The 22,946-nt window shown below is 36.3% G+C and overlaps 1 protein-coding gene across 1 annotated transcript in view; it reads left to right on the top strand.

The window, feature by feature from the left end:
• PPP2R5A (protein phosphatase 2 regulatory subunit B'alpha) overlaps positions 1 to 22,946 on the top strand; it is a 63,810-nt gene that overhangs the window by 7,010 nt on the left and 33,854 nt on the right. The window contains exons 2-3 of the mRNA XM_084865554.1: positions 17,558 to 17,754; positions 20,050 to 20,151. Coding sequence (XP_084721680.1) covers positions 17,558 to 17,754; positions 20,050 to 20,151 — 299 coding nt within the window. The remainder of the gene's footprint in view (positions 1 to 17,557; positions 17,755 to 20,049; positions 20,152 to 22,946) is intronic.

The raw sequence follows: 22,946 nt of genomic DNA, 5'->3' as shown, positions 1-22,946 counted from the left end.
CTGGTATTAAGTGAATTATTCTTGAATTTAACTGTTTTGGGGCATGCTTTGTATTTATTTAGCATTAAGAGATGCTTTTCTTGCCCTGGCCGCTGTGGCTCAGTTGGTTGGACATTGTCCTGTGCACTGAGTGGTGGTTGGTTTGATTCCCTGTCAGGGTACATGCTAGGATTTTGGGCTCATTGGGCTCCATCCCATCACGGCGGTGCAGGAGGCAGCCAATTGATAGTGCTCTCTAAATAAGTTAAAATATATTTTTTAAAAACATAAATGTTTTCCTCCAGAGTGTTTTCACTATCATCTTAATCTTGACCACAGTTTTTTATTGAAGGTAGGGCAGCAAAAACCTGGGGCCACTTATATTCCATCCATATCTCTGGCCTTTCTGCTAACCAGTTTGAATAATGCCTTCATTTGTTGATTTGCTGTTTTGAGTCGGTATTCCATTGTTAATGTAGTGATATGTTCTCTCTCCAGAATAAGATGGTAAAATTGATGTGAAAGAAGTCATCTGTTTTCACAACCCATTATGTTACAAAGCACTGTATTCTATGCATAATAAATTGATCTTCTAGATAGAATCATTGTTTTGATGAAGGAATTACCTGTTGGTTGTCTTCTGGCCCTCCTCCTTCTACCACCTCCACCTCCCTCCCGACCCCGCCCTGTTATTGATGTTTGATGCTATCTTCCAGCAGATAGGTTCTCTTGTCTTTTTTTGTTTTTTTGTTTTTGTTTTAATATATTTGTGCCTAAATCTGGTTCAAGATGTTAAATAAATTCTAGGTTTTTAATACTATTATAGAAAATAGTAAATGTAAGTTTAAAACAAAGAATTTTTTTGCTCTTACATTTTGAGCTTTGCAAATGACTGGTGTTAGTGATAAGTAACATTATTGATAGATTCCTTGTTAGGAAAAGTATTGTGTAAGGTTTATGTGGAAAAGTAATAGCTGGGTTGATTCCCAAATGTGGACATATGTATATAAACATTGAATAAACTTACATAATTAGTTTGCTGTAATTTCTAAATTTGAGATTCAATCTTTATTTGTAAGGATGTCCTTGAAGGAGATAGGAGTAGATTTGAAATGTGTCATTTTAGTTTATTATGTAACAAGGAATCTAAGTGCTTTGCTGAAAGAATTTTACCTGACAGGGTAGGTTTATGCAAAATAAACTTTACTTGTCTGAGCAGGATATTGACTAATAAGCAGTTTCAAACCTACTTTGTATGCATATCTTTTTGAACTCTTCCTTACAGAAACTTGTTTTGGAGTAATAATGAATTTTCTAAATCCTGCAATTTGAACCACACTTCCAAAAGAAAGCTAGTATGATTTTGGGGGACTAGAGGTAGTTTGCTGAATATGATGGTCTCACATGATAGAATTTAAAAACATATTTCTGACTTCAGTCCTTAAAGGCAAAGATTTATTGGGAACACACTCCTCCTACTGGAGTGGTGATGCTAATTGCACCTCTATAACCTTTCTGGGATGTTATATCTACTTGAGTCTTGGAATCACAGAAGTCATTCTAGTTTAACCTGCATTGGGAATTAATTTCACTCTTGTTCTAAATTAATACATAGCTATGTTGTCATTTCACCGGTGAAGCTTTCTTTAAAGTAGGGTGGAAAGTATAGAGTGTTGTTTTGTTTTGTTTTGTTTTTTAGCTTAGATACTCTCAGATTTTGTTTAATGAACAAACTGTATAGATAATAGCTTAAAAAGATGTTAAATGTTTGAAACAACCATTTCTTAATGACTGGGCTTAGAACTTGTAGTTCAAGAATACCAAATCTTAAATATAGGTTCGAAGTTAATACATTTTTTTTGTTTGTTTGTTTAATTGGTTCTGGCCTTGTTTCACTCACATTGGTAAAGGTTATTCTAGAATAACAGCTATCATCAGAAGTTGATTATTTGAACTCATTGTTAATCACATGTCTCTAAATTGATAAAGTGAAAAAGATGAGATAGTTTGTGTTGTAAACTCTGGATTTTGATTTAGCAAAAACGGTTTTTTTGTGTTTTTTTTAACATAATGTTTCAAACAGACTTTTCTAGAGATAAACATTTGTTGAAGTCAAAACTAAAATAACATATAACTTATGTAAGATTATGTATCTGCTTTTTAAGAAAACATCACTGCCATTTTTTTCTTTTAAAGGCCACAGGAAAAGATTTTGTTTGCTCGCTGAGAAACTAAATACATATTTTGCTTTCAAAATCTAGTACAGAAATCTTTTCTTCTCTTTGGTGTCCATAGTGTATAAAATTTATTAAAAGGAGTAAAGAGAGAAAATTTAGTAAAAGGAGTAAAATTGAGTATATTTTCTTTTGGAATTAAATGTCTTTAGGAGATTCCAGTTGAGCAATATAGACATGCAAGCAGGCAGTTTAAATTAGTGTGATCATTGTTGTGATACGAGGAAGCAATAAGAAGCCAGGGAGCATGTGTGGGACCCGACCCAGTTTTGATATATGAGGAGAAAGATCTGGGAAAGCTTCCTGGAGAAAGTGAAAGGTAAACTAAAACCTAAAAGACAGATTTGTTAACAGGCCCACCTACGTGACAGTTTGTGCAGCCCCACAGGAAAGTGAGCATAGCATATTTGGGGAACTGCCAGCAGTCTCTGTGACTGTGATAGAAGCTATTATAATAGGAAACTGGCTAGAGAAGAGGTTGGAGCAACAATTAGGAGCTAGGTCATAGTCTGATGCCACATATTGCATTTATTCCTGACAGTAGTATGAGGAGTGTATTGAGAAATGGGAATATGGAACATTAGTTAGGATGCTGGCACAGTAATCCAGACAAGAGATGAAGGTGCCCTTGCTTACGTAGAGATGGCATTATAGGCAGGTCTTGGTGAGAGGGAAGAATCAATGATGACACATTTCCAGCTTAGACAGCTAGAGGTAATGATAGCAGTTTTACTTGAGAGGAAAGAATGGTTCCTCTTGGACAGTTCCAAATGCTTGTGGGAAACTGAAGTGAAGCTCTCTAGTAGGAAGTTAGATATTTGGGTCTGGAGCTTAAATAGAAAGAACTATGCTAGAGATAATTTGGGAGTCTTTAGATTAAAGGTGGCATTTGAAGTAATGTAAGTAAAAGCAACTGCCCACAGAAAATGTATAGGATGAGAAGAGGCCAAGGAATACCGTCATTTAGATGAACAATCAAAAAAAGGGCAAGAGAGACAGCTTGAGGTGGAGGCAAAGAAGGACAGGGGAGAGTAGAGACAAAGCAATCCAGGGAAGAGAATTTTTTTAAAAAATGGGGGCCCCGGTTAGTAACAGTGAAAAAAGCTATTGACAAACCAAATAAATAACTGAAAAGTTTCCCCGGGTTTGGTAGTCTAGGCAACATTGGTGACTGAGAGTCATTTTAGAAAATTGATAGATTTGAAATTCCCATAAGGTGAGGAGTGAATGAAAATTGTGAAAGCCCAGTTAGTAAGTTTGGACATCGTTTTCAGGAAATTTGACAGTTAAAAACACATATCACTCTAGCTGCCCTATGGAGAATGGATTGTAACAACAGTATTTTTAGGAAGAGGATCCATTAGTAGGTTATTATAATAGGCTAGCTGAGACACAATAGGCTTGGGTTAGGGTAGTAGCAGTAGAGATGGAGAAAAGATGTATTTGAGATACATCTTGGATAGGACTTTTTAATGAATTTTATTTTTTGAGGTTAGGGAAGGAAACAGAGAAGGAAAGGTATGAATCAAGAATGATTCCCAGATGTTTTAGTTTAGATCACTGGGTAGATAGGTCTACCACCAATTTAAAGAAAAACACCATTTTATGTCATGCAATAAATCACAATTTTATAATGATTTATAACTAAGTAATTTTACATATAGACCCAATCTTCGAATTTGAAGAAACTAAAACAGGTTATAATTTGGTGGAGGTCATAAAGCTCAGGATCTTCTCGATTGGTTATTGATTCTTTTTTTTTTAATATATTTTATTGATTTTATACAGAGAGGAAGGGAGAGAGATAGTTAGAAACATCGATGAGAGAGAGTCATCGATCAGCTGCCTCCTGCACACCCCCTACTGGGGATATGCCCGCAACCAAGGTACATGCCCTTGACCGGAATCGAACCCTGGACCCTTCAGTCCCCAAGCCGACGCTCTATCCATTGAGCCAAACCGGTCCCGGCTGGTTATTGATTCTTAACTATAGAATTAAATTGCAGATGTGTATTGCCTGCACTAAAGCAAAATTAGCACCTGTCTTCTAACAAAGCAAAAGATAATATTTATAATTGAATACCTTACCAACATACAGATTTCTTTTAGGTACGGGGTGAGTAGGCCAGTATTGAACTTTAAGAACCTTTAAAGCAGGAGTGAGGCATCTTTATTCTGCCAGCGGCCATTTGGATTTATTTTTATTTATTTTTTATTTTTTTAAAATATATTTTATTGATTTTGTACAGAGAGGAAGGGAGAGAGATAGCAAGTTAGAAACATCGATGAGCGAGAATCATCGATCAGCTGCCTCTTGCACACCCCACACTGGGGATGTGCCCGCAACCAAGGTACATGCCCTTGACCGGAATCAAACCCGGGACCCTTCAGTCCCCAAGCTGACGCTCTATCCATTGAGCCAAACCGGTTTCGGCCATTTGGATATTTATAACATAATGTGAGGGCTATACAAAATTACCAACTTAAAAATTTACCTGCTATATTTGGTCAAACATTTAATTCACCCTAATGCCTTAATAGGGCAGACCAAATGATTTTTCGGGCTTTATATGGCCTGAGTGCCAGATATTCCCCAGCCCTGCTTTAAATCATGGGATCTTTATTTCTTAAATTCTTTTGATATGAAAAATGTTTTATTGATCTTCTTTGGGGTCTCTCTTTTAGCACTGTTTCTCTCTTTTTAAGTAAAGTGAAAATTTTATTGGAGAACATTTGTTTTATGAATGAGTACTAAGAAACAAGATGAAGTGAACTTTTAATCATTCAGAATATTTTTGTCAGTGCTAGATTTGTGATTTGGAGATGCTACTCAGCCTGAATTATAATCTGTAGTTAGTGGTTTTGAGGAATTATTAGGAAATATGAAGAATTGTTTATATACTTATTTTTGCTTCTCTGTTGAAAATGTTGGATATATTTTAATCTCATTTTCCACAAGCTGTGTATACAGTTTTTGAAACTTTTTTTGTTTTTGTTTTTTAATTGTGGCCATGTTAACATAGCAATTTCTTTCTGATCATTATTTCTTAATTTGAGGAAGGAAAATAAATGGGGGCAACATGACTGAGACTTAGCTATAAAAGTCAATTGAGCTAATTCATCTATGGCTTTCTTGTAGTCTCCTGCTAAAACTTCCAGAAAAACTGAAATTAGACAACATGTTATATTCTTAAGTTGTTTTTAGTTTTCTACATACATTTGTGTTTCCAGTGAATGAACCAGCCTAAATTTGAATACAAAGTGGAAATAAAGTAGCAAATCTAACAAGTGCTTTTAAGCTAAGGTGCATTAGATTTTCAGTCATATATACATATTTTTAAAATATATTTTATTGATTTTTTGCAGAGAGGAAGGGAGCGGGATAGAGAGCTAGAAACATCAGTGAGAGAGTAATATCGATCAGTTGCCTCCTGCACACCCCCTACTGGTGATATGCCCACAACCAAGATATATGCCCTTGACCAGAATTGAACATGGGACCCTTCAGTCCCCAGGCTGACACTCTATCCACTGAGCCAAACCAGTTATGGCGGATTTTCAGTCATATTATCTTGATAGGAAAGTTCAGTCATTCATGTAGGAAAGATAAAAATAACTCAGCTTGCCCTAGCTGGTTTGGCTCAGTGGATAGAGCCTCAGCTTGCAAACTGAGGGGTCCCAGGTTCAATTCCAGTCAGGCACATACCTGGGTTGTGGGCTCAATCCCCAGTGGGGAACGTGCAGGAGGCAATGAGTGATTCTCATAATTGATATTTGTCTTTTTCTCTCCTTTCCTCTCTGAAATGAATAAAAATACACTCAACTTTTACCTAGCTACCAAATACTCAGGCATTGGTTTTGATATTTCCTATATTTTGATATTCTGTTTTTAATTTGGAACACCTGGGTTACACGTAACATATTTTGAGAACTTTTTTTTTTTAAGGTCTAGTAAAGTAACTTCTGTGGAATAGGAATTACTATTTTAGGATACAATACTTGCTCTGAGTCATGAGTGAGTCTCAGTTTTCATGGTTTTCTAAAATAAACTCATTTAAAGACTGCAATGAGAAATGTCATATTCTTAACTATCTTAGTTCTTTTATAATGACTTTATTATTCTTGTAAAAAATGTAAAGGCTCACTGTTAAAAACAAGTCAAAAAAGCATCTTACAAAGATAGAAAATAAAAATCCCCCGTCAGAGAAAATCTCTTTAAAATTTTGATCATCTTCCTGTATTTTTCCTCAGTGGAATCATATAAATGCTATTTTGTAAACTTACTGTTTTTACTTTAACATAATATTATAAATAGCATATTTCTGTAAGAAAAAAAATCAGTTTAAATTACTTTTGATTAAAATTTTTATTTCTGGAGATACTGAATCAAGTAATTTTAAATCTTGGCGATAAATATTCCTTACATTAAAAGGAAAGGAAACAATTTCTAGGAGTACTGGTGTTTTATTTTGGGGAGGTTATACATGGTCTCTTTAAAAAGCCGTTTAAAGAAATGCATCATCTCAGAAAATACCATATATATTATTTTGTATATAATTTCAGGGTTCTTGGATTCCCAACCACTACCACCACCACCTTGAATCCTATCCATGGTCTATTACTGGAGGGAAATGGGGTGTTTATAGACCTCTGGCCCTGCTTTAGAGACTTGAAAAACCTTATTGAAGTAGGTACTCTTTTCCCTTAACATAGTAACAGGTGTTTCTTAGGAGGTACAGGTGGGAGTAGCTGTAAGATGGAATCTTGCCACAGCCATCAAAACTGAAAACAGCTTTAGCCCTCCATTCTGTCTGTAAAGATCTCTCTAATACTTCTTGTTCACCAAAAGTCCCAAATGAGAAACAAAGATGGTCCTAAAAACCTGTTTTATTTGATGAATAGCAGGTTTTATATTCAAATTGAATTAAGCAGATGACACAAATGTTCCATTTATTTTACCAGGAGACTTTGTTTTTTAGTATTCTGCTTTCTAATAAAACATGCCCCGTTTAGCTAATCTTCATTCTTTGTTATACTTTTCTCTCTTATCAGAAATGGTTTTTAAATACAAAAGATAACACAGTTAATTCTTTTGAAATAAAACTTAAACAATATGTTTTAATCCTATGATGCAATAGTTGTGGGTATATTTACATGTGAATAGTAAAGTGTGGAAGTATTTATGCTCTTCTAAGTTTTAGATAGCATTCTGGGAGTTTTCTTAAAACAATATATATTTATATATTAGACATGTAGGGTGTATTGTATTTGAATTTCCTAAAATTTTTAATTGTAATGAAATCATAGATCTTTAACTAAGTCATTTTTAGTTACAATGCTGTGAATCATTTGTTAATAAATGTTTCCATTGTTACTTTATAATAGCTTGATCCTTAAAGTTTCAAATAATAAACTGATTTTAGACTTAGTTATTAATGTTCTAGGGATATTGCCAGAAAAAGCTACATGTCCTATATTCTGTGCCAGTTTCTTAAATTAGAATCTGGGATTGCATCCTCAGCGTGTCACTGTAGTGGTATTGCTGGGTTGCTATGATACGGGGCTTGTTCTGTAATTTGTAGCATGAATCCTATATGAGATTCTACCTCAGATTTCAAATATGTGAGCAGCAGTAGTTGGGAATATTGTATCTTTTTCCTTTAAGCAAAATTATACCTCTAAAACTTATTTCTGATTAAGTTATAATATTAAGATATCTGGTGCTTCAAACTATTTTTTATTAGATATAAAAAAGGGTATTAATGGACAAATTGAAATAATTTGTTTATTCCTAAGTTTAGTTTATTACATTGATTTTTATGAAAAATGGGCAAGAAGAGAAAGGCTTTATGATAATAACTATATTAAAATTTCAGTGTTCTTCTGTTTGGTATTTGAAGTCTTGAGATAAATAATATAGACTAGATTTTCTGGTAAAATGCATTTGAGACAGTACTAGCAAAACTACATTACAAAGGGAAAATTCCAAATTATTTTTACTGAATTTTTTAAAATCAGTGAACTCTTAAAATTAAGCCTACATAGCAGTATTAATAGAATATTATTACCTCTTTCTCATTTTATGTGGTGTTTTTTGGGTTTTCATTTACATGTTCTTTGAAAACTTCAAATTTTGTATTATAAATTAGTATATTGCCTAGCCTATGTGGCTAAGAGGTTGAGCATCAATCTATGAACCAGGAGGTCACAGTTTGATTCCCAGTTAGGGCACATGCCTGGGTGTGGGCTAGATCCTCAGTAGGGGGATTATAGGAGATAACCAATCAATGATTCTTCTCTCACTAGAGGCCCGGTGCACAAAATTCGTGCACTGGGGTGTGTGTCCCTCAGCCCAGCCTGCAACCTCTCCCATCTGGGATCCCTCTCACAATCCAGGACTACTGGCTTCCAACTGCTCTCCTGCCTGCCTTCCTGATTGCCCCTGTCCGCTTCTGCCTGCCAGCCTGATCACCCCTAACCACTCCCCTACCAGCCTGATTGATGCCTAACTGCTCCCCTGCCAGCCTGTTTGCCCCTAACTACCCTCTCCTGCAGGCCTGATAACCCCTAACTGCCCTCCCCTGCAGGCTTGATCACCCCCAACTGCCCTGCCTTACAGGCCTGGTCCCTCCCAACTGCCCTCCCCTGCTGGCCATCTTGTGTCCACATGGGAGCAGCCATATTATGTTGGAGTGACAGTCAACTTGAATATTATTCTTTTATTAGATTGGATTAGATAGGATAGAGACCTGGTGCATGGGTGGGGGCCGGCTGGATCAGGGTGGGGGTTCCCTTGGGGCAGTCTGGGCGAGGGGCCTGTGGTGGTTTGCAGGCCAACCACATCCCCCATCGGCCCAAGCAGAGGCCCTGGTATCTGGGATTTATCTATCTTCTATAATTGAAACTTTGTAGTCTTAAGTGGAGGCCAAGGCAGGCCAGGGTTGCGGAAACTTGGCTTCCTCCATCACAGGGGAGGGGTTGGGGGGGTGTGCAACTCAAGTCCTTTGCTACTGCCATTTTTATTGGGATTTATTTATCTTATATAATTGAAACTTTGTAGCTTTGAGTGGAGGCCTGGGCTGGCCAGGGCAGGCAGAAAGGTTGGCTTCCTCCATTACCGGGGAACCCCAAGCCTCCTGCTCTCTCTCTGGCCGCAGCCTGTGGATTTCTCTGCCTGTGGATTCCTCTAGTATTTTTATGGTTTCCAGTGTTATTTTTAAGTCCTTTATTCACTTTGAGTTCATTTTTATATAGGTGTAAGTTGATGGTCTAGTTTCATTTTTTTGCATGTATCTGTCCAATTTTCCCAACACCAATTATTGAAGAGACTGTCTTGACTCCATTGTATATTCGTGCCTCCTTTGCCAAATACTAATTGAGAATAGTGGTTTGGGTCGATACCCGGATTCTCTATTCTGTTTCATTGATCTATGTGTCTTTTCTTGTGCCAGGACCAGGCTGTTTTGAGAACAGTAGCTTTGTAATACAGCTTGAAATCTGTTATTGAGATTCCACCTACTTTGTTCTTCTTTCTCAGGATTGCTGTGGCTATTTGGGATCTTTTTTTATTCCAGAAGAATTTTTGGAGAGTTATTTCTAGGTCTGTGAAATATGCCGTTGGTATTTCAATGGGGAGTGCATTGAATCTATAGATTGCTTTGGGTAGTATGGACATTTTAATGATGTTGATTCTACCAATCTATGAACACGGTATGTTCTTCCATCTGTTTATGTCATCTTCTGTCTCTTTTTTCAGTGTCCTGTAGTTTTCCACGTATAGGTCTTTTACCTCCTTAATTAGGTTTACTTCTATATATATATAAAATATATATATATATATATATATATATATATATATATATATATATATATTTTTTTTTTTAATGTGATAATGAATGGGATTGATTTTTTTAGTCTCTCTTTCTTGAAGTTCGCTATTGGTGTATAGAAATGCCATAGATTTCTTGGCATTAATTTTGTATTCTGCTACATTGCCAAATTCATTTGTTAAGTCTAATAGTTTTTGATCGAGTCTTTTTGGTTTTTTTTATGTACAATATCATGTTATCTGCAAATAGGGACAGCTTTATTTTTTCTTTTCCAATTTGAATGCCTTTTATTTCTTCTTCTTGTCTAATTGCAATGGCTATTACTTCCAATAATATGTCAAACAGGAGCGGTGAGAGTGGGCAACCCTGTCTTGTTCCTGTTCTTAGGGGAAATGGTTTTAGTTTTTGCCCATTGAGTATGATGTTGGCTGTGGGTTTATCATATATGGCTTTTATTATGTTGAGGTATGATCCCTTCTATTACCACCTTGCTGGTAGTTTTTATTAAGAAAGAGTGTTGGATTTTGTCAAATGCTTTTTCTGCATCAATCGATATGACTGTGATTTTTATCTCTCAATTTGTTTATGTGATATGTCACATTTATTGATTTGTGGATCTAATTTTTTTATATGAATAGCCAGTGGACCTAACATCACTTACTGAATTTTTAAAATTCCCTACTGATGTTAAAAACAACAACTTACCAACTTTATTATATGTTAACCTTCTATATATGTACACTGGCATGCCTTTAGGGGCCTTATTATTTCTTCCAGTGGTCTTTTTGTCTGTGCCTGCACAATGTCATGTAGTTTTAATTACTCTGTGATGAGGTGACTCTTCCCTTCTTTATTTTCTTAAAAATCATCTTGACTATTCTTGACTCATTTTTCCAAATAAATTTTAAGAACAATTCTTTAATTTCCAATAAAATACCCTGTTGATTGATTGCCATCTAGTCCAGAAGCCAGAATCAACTGGCAGACATGCGTGATTTAGCATTCACAGGATTCCAGCCCCTAGCTACCCCGTTTCCCCGAAAATAAGAGTGTCTTATATTAATTTTCGCTCCCAAAGATGCGTTAGGTCTTATTTTCAGGGGATGTCTTATTTTTCCATGAAGAATACAGTACACATTTATTGTTAAATGAAAATAAAGGAAATTTATTACCTGTATACGGTACGGTAGTACAGTAGTTGTCAACACAAACCAGACAAACTGTGACAAAATGAGTATCAAGAATTTACTCATTTATTTAATGACAATCATGTCATCATCTTCTGGAACATCATAACAATCCAATTCCTGAATTTCCTGGTGAATTTCTTGTGACTCCATTTCTTTCAGAATCAGTGGACCAAATCTCTCATGTTTAGCCTGGGGGGGGGCCTTATTTTCGGGGGATGCCTTATATTTCACTCAGAAGGAAACCTGTAAGTAGGTCTTTTTTTCGGAGGAAGCCTTATTTTCGGGGAAACACAGTATCTAGCTGAGGCCTTAGACATTATGGAGCAGAGATAGGTTTTCCCTGCTGTGTCCTGTCTGAATCTCTGACCAAAGAAACTATGATGGATAATAATTATTGTTTTAAGCCACTAAATTTGGGATAATTTGTTACTAAGCAACAGAAAATTAATATACTAAATATTGTGATTATGATTTGGCTTTTCCTGTAGATCTGCTTTCAGAACACATAATTAGAATATTCTGATATAGTACATGGGAATAATTTCTCATCCTAAATTAATAAATTGGCATTTACAACTGTTATGAGCTTGGTTGATTTTGTATTTGTTTTGTGTATGATAAAAAGAAACCTTGTGTCTGAGTGTGTAAGTCAGAGGAATAGACTCAAACTTTTAAAATTTATCATGAACATCATGCTTGTTGGCAAACTTAAAGATTTCTTGATTTAATGGTACAGTATTCCTTAATAGGCTTCATAAACTAACACCAAAGAGCACAATGTTATACATCCATACAGTGTTTTCCTAAAGATTTTAATTTACTTTAGAAATTTCTTTCAAAGTTTGCTAATAACAAATGAATCAGTGTAGTCATCCAGGTTGTACACTCAGCTACATAGATTTTATTTTCCTCAAATAGTTTATTCTGTGTACCTGGAGAACTTTTATGACTGGATCTTTTCAGAAGGAATTAGCCTTGTAAGTCCTGTAGCCTCACTTTTATGACCAAGACCTGAAAGCCATGTAGCATTACCTCTGAAACACTGACTGTTCTCTAGGAGCAAGTCACTATGTCCAGCTCACATGCACATAAATAGAAATAAACTTCACCTTTAGAAGAGAGGAGTGTCGAATAATTTGTGGACACTTAAGCATTGAGAATAAGGGAAGTCTTATGAATATTTAATAGTATTAGGCTAAAAAATCCTGCGTGATTCTCTATCTCATGATAAGGCATATGGTTGTGTTTAATGGTTCTGATAGACTTCAATTCCTTTTTCATATTAGTTAGTGTTTGATGGGCATTGGATTTATTTGCTTCCAAAGAGAATGAAGAATAATGATGGGAGAGTGCATTCCAACCAGTACATGTGCAAACAGACGATTCAGGGAACTTTAAGTATCAGCAGTTATAGTATATGAAAGGGGGGATTAATTGGAAGTGAATTAAAGTTTCACCTCCTCTCCTTTCACCCTTAACTTTAGTCATGTTTATGTTACATTTTTAAGTTTTGTAACATTTTCTATAGCTATAATTAAGTTTTATGTAAGTTATGTTAATTCTAAAAGTTGAAAAGTCAGTTAACAAGATTTATGTTGTGTGACTCTATAGACTTCAGAGCCATGTATTGTTACATTTCCCTACATAGATTTTTAAGGATTTTCTAGAGTTTCTAATTGGGTCTCTTTTATTGTACCTTTAATATACTCTCAATTTGTTCCCCTCCAGATCTCTGTATATAAGATACACTGTTCATCTTCGTGTAGAGACCACTCGCATGTGGCCTTTTTCCTCCTGCTCTAAATGGCCCAGGTGCTCTCTAGGTCTTTATTGCTTTCCTGGGTGGCTTCCCTTATTCCTTTGTCTTTTCTCCTATTGTTGTATCAGGTCCTCAGATAAATTCCTAAGCAAGGTTGTGAGGTTGCCAAATTTTTCAAGAAGTTTATTTCTACTTATGCTTTATTGATAGTTATTATTGGCTATTTACAGTGTTCTCTGTTGACATTAGAATTTTTTAAATTTTTATTTTCTTTATTGATTAAGGTATTACATATGTGTCCTTATCCTCCCATTCTCCCCCCAACCACCCACTTAATGCTCTCCCCTTCCCCCCCTCCCGGGTCTGTGTCCATTGGTTAGGCTCATATGCATGCATATATGTCCTTTGATTGATCTCTCCCCCTTACCCTCACCCTCCCCCACCTCTCCTCTGAGGTTTGATGATCTGTTCAGTGCTTCTCTATCTCTAGATCTGTTTTTGTTCATCGGTTTATGTTGTTCATTATATTCCACAAATGACAGAGATCATGTGATATTTACCTTTCTCCGACTGGCTTATTTTGCTTAGCATAATGCTCCAGTTCCATCCATGATGTTGCAAATGGTAAGAATTCCTTCTTTTTTACTGCAGCATAGTATTCCATTATATAGATGTACCACAGTTTTTTAATCCACTCATCTGCTGGTGGGCACTTAGGTTGTTTGTAAATCTTAGCTATGGTGAATTGTGCTACTATGAACATAGGGGTGCATATGTCCTTTCTGATTGGTGTTTCTAGTTTCTTGGGATATATTCCTAGATGTCAGATCACTGGGTCAAATGGGAGTTCCATTTATAGTTTTTTGTGTGAACTACATACTGTTCTCCGCAGTGGCTACACCAGTCTGCATTCCCATCAGCAGTGCACAAGGGTTCCTTTTTCTCTGCATCCTCGCCAGCACTTTTCATTTGTTGATTTGTTGACAGCCATTCTGACAGATGTGAGATGGTATCACATTGTCGTTTTGATTTGCATCTCTCAGATGATTAGTGACTTTGAACATGTTTTCATATGTATCTTGCCTTTCTTATGTCCTCTTTCCAAAAGTATCTATTTAGGTCTATTGCCCATTTTTTGATTGGGTTGTTTATCTTCCTTTTGTTAAATTGTATGAGTTCCCTGTAAATGTTGGAGATGGCATTAGAATTTTAATGGCATAGCCACACTGTCTTCTGGAATCATTCTTGTTGATAAATCTGATGGATAATCTTATCTCTGGTTCTTTTGTGAGTAATTCTTTTAAATCTTAAATTTCACAGTGATATGTTAAATTATCCCTTCAATTTGGGTCTTTCCCCCCTGTTTATTTGGTTTTCTTTCTTATATAGACTTCTTATATAGGCTTTCTTTGAGTGTCTGGCAATCTTTATTTTCTACTAATATGTATGAGTGAACAAAAAGTTTCTTTAGAAGTTGGATGGGGTATATTAGCTGCTTTTCTTAGAATAATTGGGCAGGGAATTAGGTAAAAGCTAGAATGTATGACTCTCTGGAACTATACATTTTCTTCAAAAACCTTACTTTTTCTTTCTTTTACTAGTATTTGCCTAGAGTATGAGTGCATGACTGTCTTTTGGAGTGAAGTAGCAGAGTGTTTAGCATATAGATTTATATAATTCCCCTATTTTCAGTTTGTTTTAATCCCAACCTCTATTTCACCAGGCTTTTCTAATTTGGAGTTCTATAGGAACCTTGTCTGCAATCCCCTGTTTATTCTAAGATGTGACTTTCTCTGTTTTGGTTTTGTCACTTACCACACCATGTATTTTGAGTTTTCCAGGAATTTGTTGAAGTCTGTTGGCTTCAAGAAGGGCCCATTCTTCTATTCTCTTTGTTATTGTGGGTTTATATATTTTTGTTTACTTTTATTTTGAGTAAAGGGGAGGAGGTAAATTTGACATTTTAAAGTCATGCATTGTGAATTTCTTAAGTGGGCAAATATTTAAAATATAGCTACTAAAGGAACAATTGATATTTCAAAGACAGTAAGTATAGTCATACTTTTTATTGCATTCTAGGTGATTTGAATCTCAGGTGCATTGCAGATTTGGTTTATGATTTTGGGCAGCATGCTATGTAATGTGGTATCTTACTAGTATAGTACTTTACATATTATATAGCACTTTCAATTTTTTTTCTTACTTCAAACTATAGTAAGAAACCTTTAATTTTACAACTCAGTACTCATATACAGTTTTGTGAAATAATACTCTTACGTGCAACATGCTGATATATATATATATTTTTTTTTAATTTCTGCTTGTGACCCAGTAAAACGATCTTACTACCAACCAGTGGGTTGCAACCCACACTTTGTAATACAGTTCTTTAGAGCAGTATTTTGTTAAATTGTATGAGTTCCCTGTAAGCAGCTATATCTTCAAGTTTGGAATTGAAAAAAAAAAAACAACACATACACACAATAATTTAGAGATTTGGATCACCTAGCAGGGCTTTTGTGAGTTTAGAAGTTGTGTTAATAATTCTCCAAAGATGAAATGCCTTATTTCCATAGAGTTGTCTTGATTCTTCCTTTGCTTTACCTAAGACCACTCAGGGATTTGTACAGTGGTAAGAATTTTTTAGTGGGATCAAAGTTCAGTCATAATGAAGTGGAAGACAATTAAGATGTATGTAAAAATACTCATATTCTAGTCAGACTTAAACTATTTTGCAAAGCAAGGCACATTTTCTTTTTTAGATCATTCCTTGATTTTGTAGTTTCCTTGTATCTTTCATAATTTTTATGCTGAGCTTTTTATATTGGGGGTTTGGTTATCTATAATAATAAAAAGGTAATATGCTAATTAGACCAAACGTTCTTCTGGATGAAGCCAGAGCTGGAGCAAAGCCTGGATCCTGGGTGCCTAATGATGGCACCCAGAGGGAAGCAACCGGGTCCTAGGTGCCTGCCAGCGGCGTCCTGAGCTAAGACTGGGTCCTGAGTGCTAGAAGGAAGCTGGTGCCAGCAGCCGGGGGAAGGAAGGCCTACTCTTGCACGAATTTTCGTGCATCAGGCCTTTAGAATTTTTATAAGAGCACTTTTAGTAAATCTTTAGCTGTGATGTTATTGAAAAAATTAATGTAAATTGGTGTTTCAAGTCATTATGTAACACCAGAGGCCCAGTGCGCAAATTCGTGTACCAGTGGGGTCCCTCAGCCTGGCCTGCAGGATCAGGCTGAAACCGGCTCTCCAACATCCCCCGAGGAGTTCCAGATTGTAAGAGGTTGCAGGGCAGGCTGAGAGACCCCATTGGTGCACGATCAGGACTGGGGAGGGACTGCAGGAGGGTTCCAGGATGTGTCCTGCCTGTCTCACTCAATCCTGATTGGCTGGACCCAAGCAGCAGACTCACCTACTGGTCAAAGCATCTTCCTTATGGTGGTCAGTGCATGTTATAGCAACTGGTCAACCAGTTGACTGCCTGCCCCCTGGTGGTCAGTGTACATCAGAGCAAGCGGTTGATCAGCCTTAGCATATCATTAGCATATTATGCTTTGATTGGTTGAACTGCTGACGGTATGACCAAATCTTAGCATATTAGTCTTTTATTATCCTGCTAGAGGCCTGGTGCACGAAATTCATGCATGGGTGTGTGTGTGTGTGTGTATGTGTGTGTGTGTCCCTCAGCCCAGCCTGCACCCTCTCCAATCTGAGACTCCTCGAGGGCTTTCAGACTGCCCTTTAGGCCCTAAATGGGGACAGGCCTAAAGGGGCAGTCTGACATCCCTCTCACAATACAGGACTGCTGGCTCCCAACCACTAGCCTGTGTGCCTGCCTGATTGCCCTAATCACTTCTGCCTGCCAGGATGATCACCCCTTAATCACTCCCTTGCCAGCCTAATCAATGCTTAACTGCTCCCCTCAATTGCCCCTAACTGCCCTTCCCTGCCAGCTTGGTCGCCCCTAACTGCCCTCCCCTGCAGGCTTGATTGCCCCCAACTGCCCTCCCAATTGCCCTATTTGTCAGTCCTTACTGAAAATCATTTTGTGTCTTCTAACATGTTATCTAGCATGTGATGTAGCTAAAGCGTGGTATAAGAGAAAAATGCTCTTCCATTTGTATTATTCTACTTTGAAATATATGATGCACTCACCTTCAAGATCATTATCTCATTTAATCCATTTAAATCTACCACTTCATATCTGGAGTGTAAGCATCAAATATGTTTCCAACTTTTCATATTAGGCATACCAGTTAATAATGGCAGATCTTGTAATCAAAGAAAACAGGATAATTTCAAAAGAAAAGGATAGGTTCCAGATATATAGTAGATATAGAATCAATAGCATTTAATGCTTGATTGTGTGTAGTGAGCATGAAGGAAGAATCCAGTATAAATCCCATTTTCTGGCATGAATGTTGAGATTAGATGGGTAAATTTCTCACTAGATTTTTGAAAAAAGTTTTATGTATGTGAATAGTTTCTATGAAATGAATAAGCATATAAAGGTAACTTCTGAGTAGGTTATTTCTAAGTTTTTCTGTATTTTTATTTATAGATGCTACTTCAAATGAACAACAAGAACTCTTCTGTCAGAAGTTGCAACAGTGTTGTGTACTGTTTGATTTCATGGACTCTGTTTCAGACTTGAAGAGCAAAGAAATTAAAAGAGCAACACTGAATGAACTGGTTGAGTATGTTTCAACTAATCGTGGTGTAATTGTTGAATCAGCGTATTCTGATATAGTAAAAATGGTAAGCTTCTAGACTTATGTTCCTCAGATTTATATAAGTTCAAGTAAGATCTGAGGTGTAAATATGAATTAATAAGTCTTATTTAAGTGTACAGTAATTGATTTACTCAATAGATAGTCCATTTGAAAGATTATCCATTCATTTCAATAATGCTGATATTGCTTATAATAGTTGGGCAATTCAATAGCCACAATGGCTGGTGGATACCATACTGGGTATGCAGATGTAGAGCTTAGGAGAAAGATGTAGGCTCAAGATTATACAGATTGTTAGATATTTAATATTATGGGGTTTAATAGTCACTGAGAGAGAAAGTCTAAAGGGGTAAGAAAAGTCCAATGGAAAACTATGGGGCTCTCTACATTTCAATGGTAGATAAAGGAGTCAGGCCTAAAAAATTCTTACTTAGGACATTTTTTAATAAAATATTTGTAGATTCTATAACACTTGAATTTTAATCAAAACTCAGGATAAGAAGTTAAAAAATATAAATGTTTGAAATATCTGGTGTGAAAAATACTGCCAACTTTGTTAAAGCAAGATTGCTTAGGGTACTATTTATTGATAATTCAACCTTATTCTCCATCAGACAATAGACATTTGTTTAGAATTTGTGATTTTTGTATGCATACTAACAAAATACAGAAAAATCAGTTGGAATAATTAGAGAGTCACTGAGTACATAATTTAAGCTTAAATATCTCCAGAGTTATATAGCAAGTATAACTTAAAGCTGCCTTTATTTCCTTCCCCTTTCATAATATATGTTCTGGGGAAAGAGCAAAATGTGTAGGAAAGTTAAATCTTATCCTGATATACTAATTGGTTTTCTTTATCACATTTTACTATGACCAATTAAAAGGACTTAGGACATTTTGGTGGATTTGTGGGTTTTTTTAAACGAATAAAAGCCTTACATTTTTTTAAAAAGATTAACTATAAAAGAGAACATTAATTAAAATGAAATTGGCTTTCTAAACTTCCAAAGACAGTAAAAAGTGATAGTTTAGAAACATAAATAGTAAATATTGATAGACCTCTTATTTTGTTTTTTTATTTTGTGTTTGTTGTTTAAAAAATGTTCAGGGAGAAAAGCAATATTCCCACCAATATTTCTCTGATTTCAAATGGTTTTTATTCAGGAATTTTGAGAGTCCTGGGAAAGATATTTTATCTCTATGAAGTTGTTGACTGACTTAGATATTATTGAAAGTACTCAAATATTTGAGTCAAATTATTCTATAATTGTTATAGACTAATAAATTTTGGGATTAATTTTTTCCCCATGTAAAAAAGTGTGTGTGTAGGGTGTGTTTGTGTGTGTGTCTTTTTCTAAGTCTATCATTATTTTAATTGACTATTAGCAGGTTTTTTTGGCTTACCATAGATGCCACTTCATAAGATGGTTGGAAATTTGCTTATACCTAACACCAAATACTCCTTGTTTTATTCTTTATTCCCCAAGTAGTTTATCTCAAATGAACAACCCCTCAATACTATATCCTTAAATATTGACTAACCATTTGGTCTGTTAGTCTGTTCATCATTCTTCAAAAAATTATGAGTTGGAACCACAATCTATCCTTTGCTAGAGAAAAAGGATATATAGTTTACTTCGGTACTGAGACAGACAATGTGAAAGATGAAATTATAAATAGTATGGTATTTTATTGATGTGAAATAATAACTCAAATTACATTCTGATTTCAGAGATTAATTTTTTTAAAAGGACTGAGAGTAGATGAAATATAGTAAATTAAATCATCATGAGGTATTATAAACTATGTCTATAATAGTAGTGAAGACAATCTTATCACCTCCCTCTTTTTTACTGTGATATATATGGAAATATTTTATCAAACTCTTTGTGTTATAGGATAAGTAAATGGCTGGGTTAGAATATGGGGGAGTTGGGGAAAGGTGAAGAAAATCAAGTTAAGGATAGGTAGAGTTAAAAACTTTATGCATTCCCCCCAACTTCCCTCCCCTGCCCAACTTTTTTAAACACAAAACTTGGAAAGAACAATTTGTAATTTAAGGTAGAGGAATCCAGAGGTAATCTGTAATCTTCACAAGGTTGGCATCTGAAGAAGTTCGGAGTTATGGGATAGAGAAAAGAGAAAAACATGCCTGCCTTCATATTTTGAAGTGGTTTCTAGGTTTTTGAACTAACCTTATAGCCACAACATAACTTTTTAAAAAAATAAAGTTATCTTAAGAGTATTTAATTTTGCATTATTGAATTTAATTATACAACAAAGAACATAAATCTAAAATTTTTTTTTTTTTTTACAGATCAGTGCTAATATCTTCCGTACTCTTCCTCCAAGTGATAATCCAGATTTTGATCCAGAGGAGGATGAACCCACACTTGAGGCTTCTTGGCCTCACATACAAGTATGGAACATAATTATGTATTGGGAGTTTTTATATTTTGCTGAAATTATGGCTCTCTCTCAGATCTGAGTGTCTGTTTTTTAACCTTATTTTCTTTCCCCACAATTGTACTTTTCACTTTTTAAAATTGTGATAAAATACACTAACACCCCTAGCTGGTTTGTCTCAGTGGATGGAGTGTCGGCCTACAGACCAGAGTCCCGCGTTGATTCAGTCAAGGGCATGTACTTCTCCCCAGCCTGGTCCCTGCTCAGGGCTTTCCCTCTCTCTCCTTTCTCCCCCCCAAAAAAATCAATGGAAAAAAAATAACCTCGGGTGAAAATTAACAAAACAAAACAAAAAATATACTTAACATTTACCATTTAAATTGTTTTAAAGTGTACTGTATCTAACCCTAACTGGTTTGGCTCAGTGGATAGAGCATCGGCCTACGGACTGAAGGGTCCCAGGTTCAATTCCAGTCAAGGGCACATACCCAGTTGGGAATGTGTAGGAGGCAACTGATCGATGTTTCTCTCTCATTGATGTTTCTAATTCTATATCCTTCTCCCTTTCTCTCTGTAAAAAATCAAAATCTGTTTTTTAAATAAATAAATAAAAAATAAAGTACACTATAGCTAGTTCCAGAACTTTTTTAGCATTCCAAATGGAACCTTCCTGTTCTGAGAATTTCATATAAATGGAATCATATAATACTAGTAGCCCTGCACACGAATCCTTGTGTCCATGGCTCTCTGCGGGGGCCTGGCTGCTCCGCGCCCGCTGTCCAGAGGCTCTCCTCCACCCAGAGGCTCATCCACGGCCAGGCATGAAATGCTTGCCTCATTGCCAGGGCAATCAGGCAAGAGTTCTTCGCCTGGCCTGGCCAGGCCAGAGGCCCATCTGTAGCTGGTTGAGGAATGCTTGCCTCATTGTTGAGTTGATGATGCAAGCATTTCCACCGCCCGCCCCATAGCCGCTCCGTGCCTGCTGCCCAGAGGCCCTCCACGCCTAGGGTGGAACAAAGCAAGCATTCTGCCAGGTCGCTCACACTGCTGGCTCTCAGTGGCCACCCGGTCCTGGGACTGGGGACTCTGGCAGGGCTGAGAGGACTAGGCACCACCATCTGTGGCAATGGGCATTGCCATCTTTGTGGTTAATTTGCATATTACACTTTTATTAGATAGGATGTAAGCTTTTATGTCTGGTTTATTAGCATATTCTCATTTAGCATATTTTCAAGGTTAATCAATATTGTAGCATGTATCAGCATATACCTTTTTAATGGCTGAATAATACTCCATTGGTTTATCCATTAAACACTTGATAGACAGTAGGATGGTTTCTACTTTTTGGCTATTTTTTTTTTTTTTTAAATATATATTTTATTAATTTCTTACAGAGAGGAAGAGAGAGGGACAGAGAGTTAAAAACATCGATGAGAGATAATCATTGATCAGTTGCCTCTTGCACACCCCCTACTGGGGATTTGCCTGCAACCAAGGTACATGCCCTTGACCTGGGACCTTTTATTTTATTTATTTATTTATTTATTTATTTATTTATTTATTTTTTACATATTTTCTTGATTTTTTTTTTATTGCCCCCCTCCCTCCCTCCCACACATCCCCTCCCTCCCCATAGTTTTATGTCCAGTAGTTGTACTTATATGCATTTATACAAGTCCTTCGGTTGATCTATTATCTCCCCCTGATATCCCTCCCCTCCCCACTGTAATTTGACAGTCTGCCTGTTGCTTTACTTTCTCTATATCTGTCTCTTGGTTCATCAGTTTATAAAGATCTTTATCATCCACCGATGTGTGAGGTCATGTGGTGTTTCTCTTTCGTTGATTGGCTTATTTCACTCAGCATGATGCTCTCCAATTCCATCCAGGTTGCTGCAAATGATGAGAATTCCTTCTTCTTTATGGCAGCATAGTATTCCATTGTGTAGATGTACCATAGTTTTTGGATCCAATCATCTGCTGACGGGCACCTAGGCTGTTTCCAAATTCTGGCTATTGTAGATTGTGCTGCTATGAACATAGGGGTGCATATATCCTTTCTGATTGGTGTTTCTAGTTTCTTGGGATATATTCCTAGAAGTGGGATTACTGGGTCAAATGGGAGTTCCATTTTCAGTTTTTTGAGGAAACTCCACACTGTTCTCCACAGTGGTTGCACCAGTCTGCATTCCCACCAGCAGTGCACGAGGGTTCCTTTTTCTCCGCAACCTCGCCAACACTTGTTGTTTGTTGATTTGTTGATGTTGGCCATTCTGACAGGTGTGAGATGGTACCGCATTGTTGTTTTGATTTGCACCTCTCGGATAATTAGTGACTTTGAGCATGTTTTCATGTGCCTTTTGGCCTTCCTTCTGTCTTCTTTTGAAAATATTCTGTTTAGGTCCATTGCCCATTTTTTAACTGGATCATTCATCTTCCTTTTATTTAGTTGTATAAGCTGTCTGTAAATGTTGGAGATTAAACCTTTATCAGTGGTAATATTTGCAAATATGATCTCCCACACCGTGGGCTTTCTTGTTGTTTTATTGATGGTTTCTTTTGCTGTAAAAAAGCTTTTTATTTTGAAGTAGTCCCATTTGTTTATTTTCTCTTTAGCTTCCATTGCCCTAGGGGCAGTATCAGTGAAGAAGTTATTTTGGCATACGTCTGAGATTTTGCTACCTGTGGATGCTTCTAGTATTTTTATGGTTTCCCGTCTGATGTTTAAGTCCTGTATCCATTTTGAGTTTATCCTTGTGAATGGTGTAAGTTGGTGATCTAGTTTCATTCTTTTGCATGTGTCTGTCCA

This window comes from Pipistrellus hanaki (assembly GCF_964339955.1).
Source record: "Pipistrellus hanaki genome assembly, chromosome: 18".
Lineage (NCBI taxonomy): Eukaryota > Metazoa > Chordata > Mammalia > Chiroptera > Vespertilionidae > Pipistrellus > Pipistrellus hanaki.
This window is presented reverse-complemented; position numbering and strand designations above follow the sequence as displayed.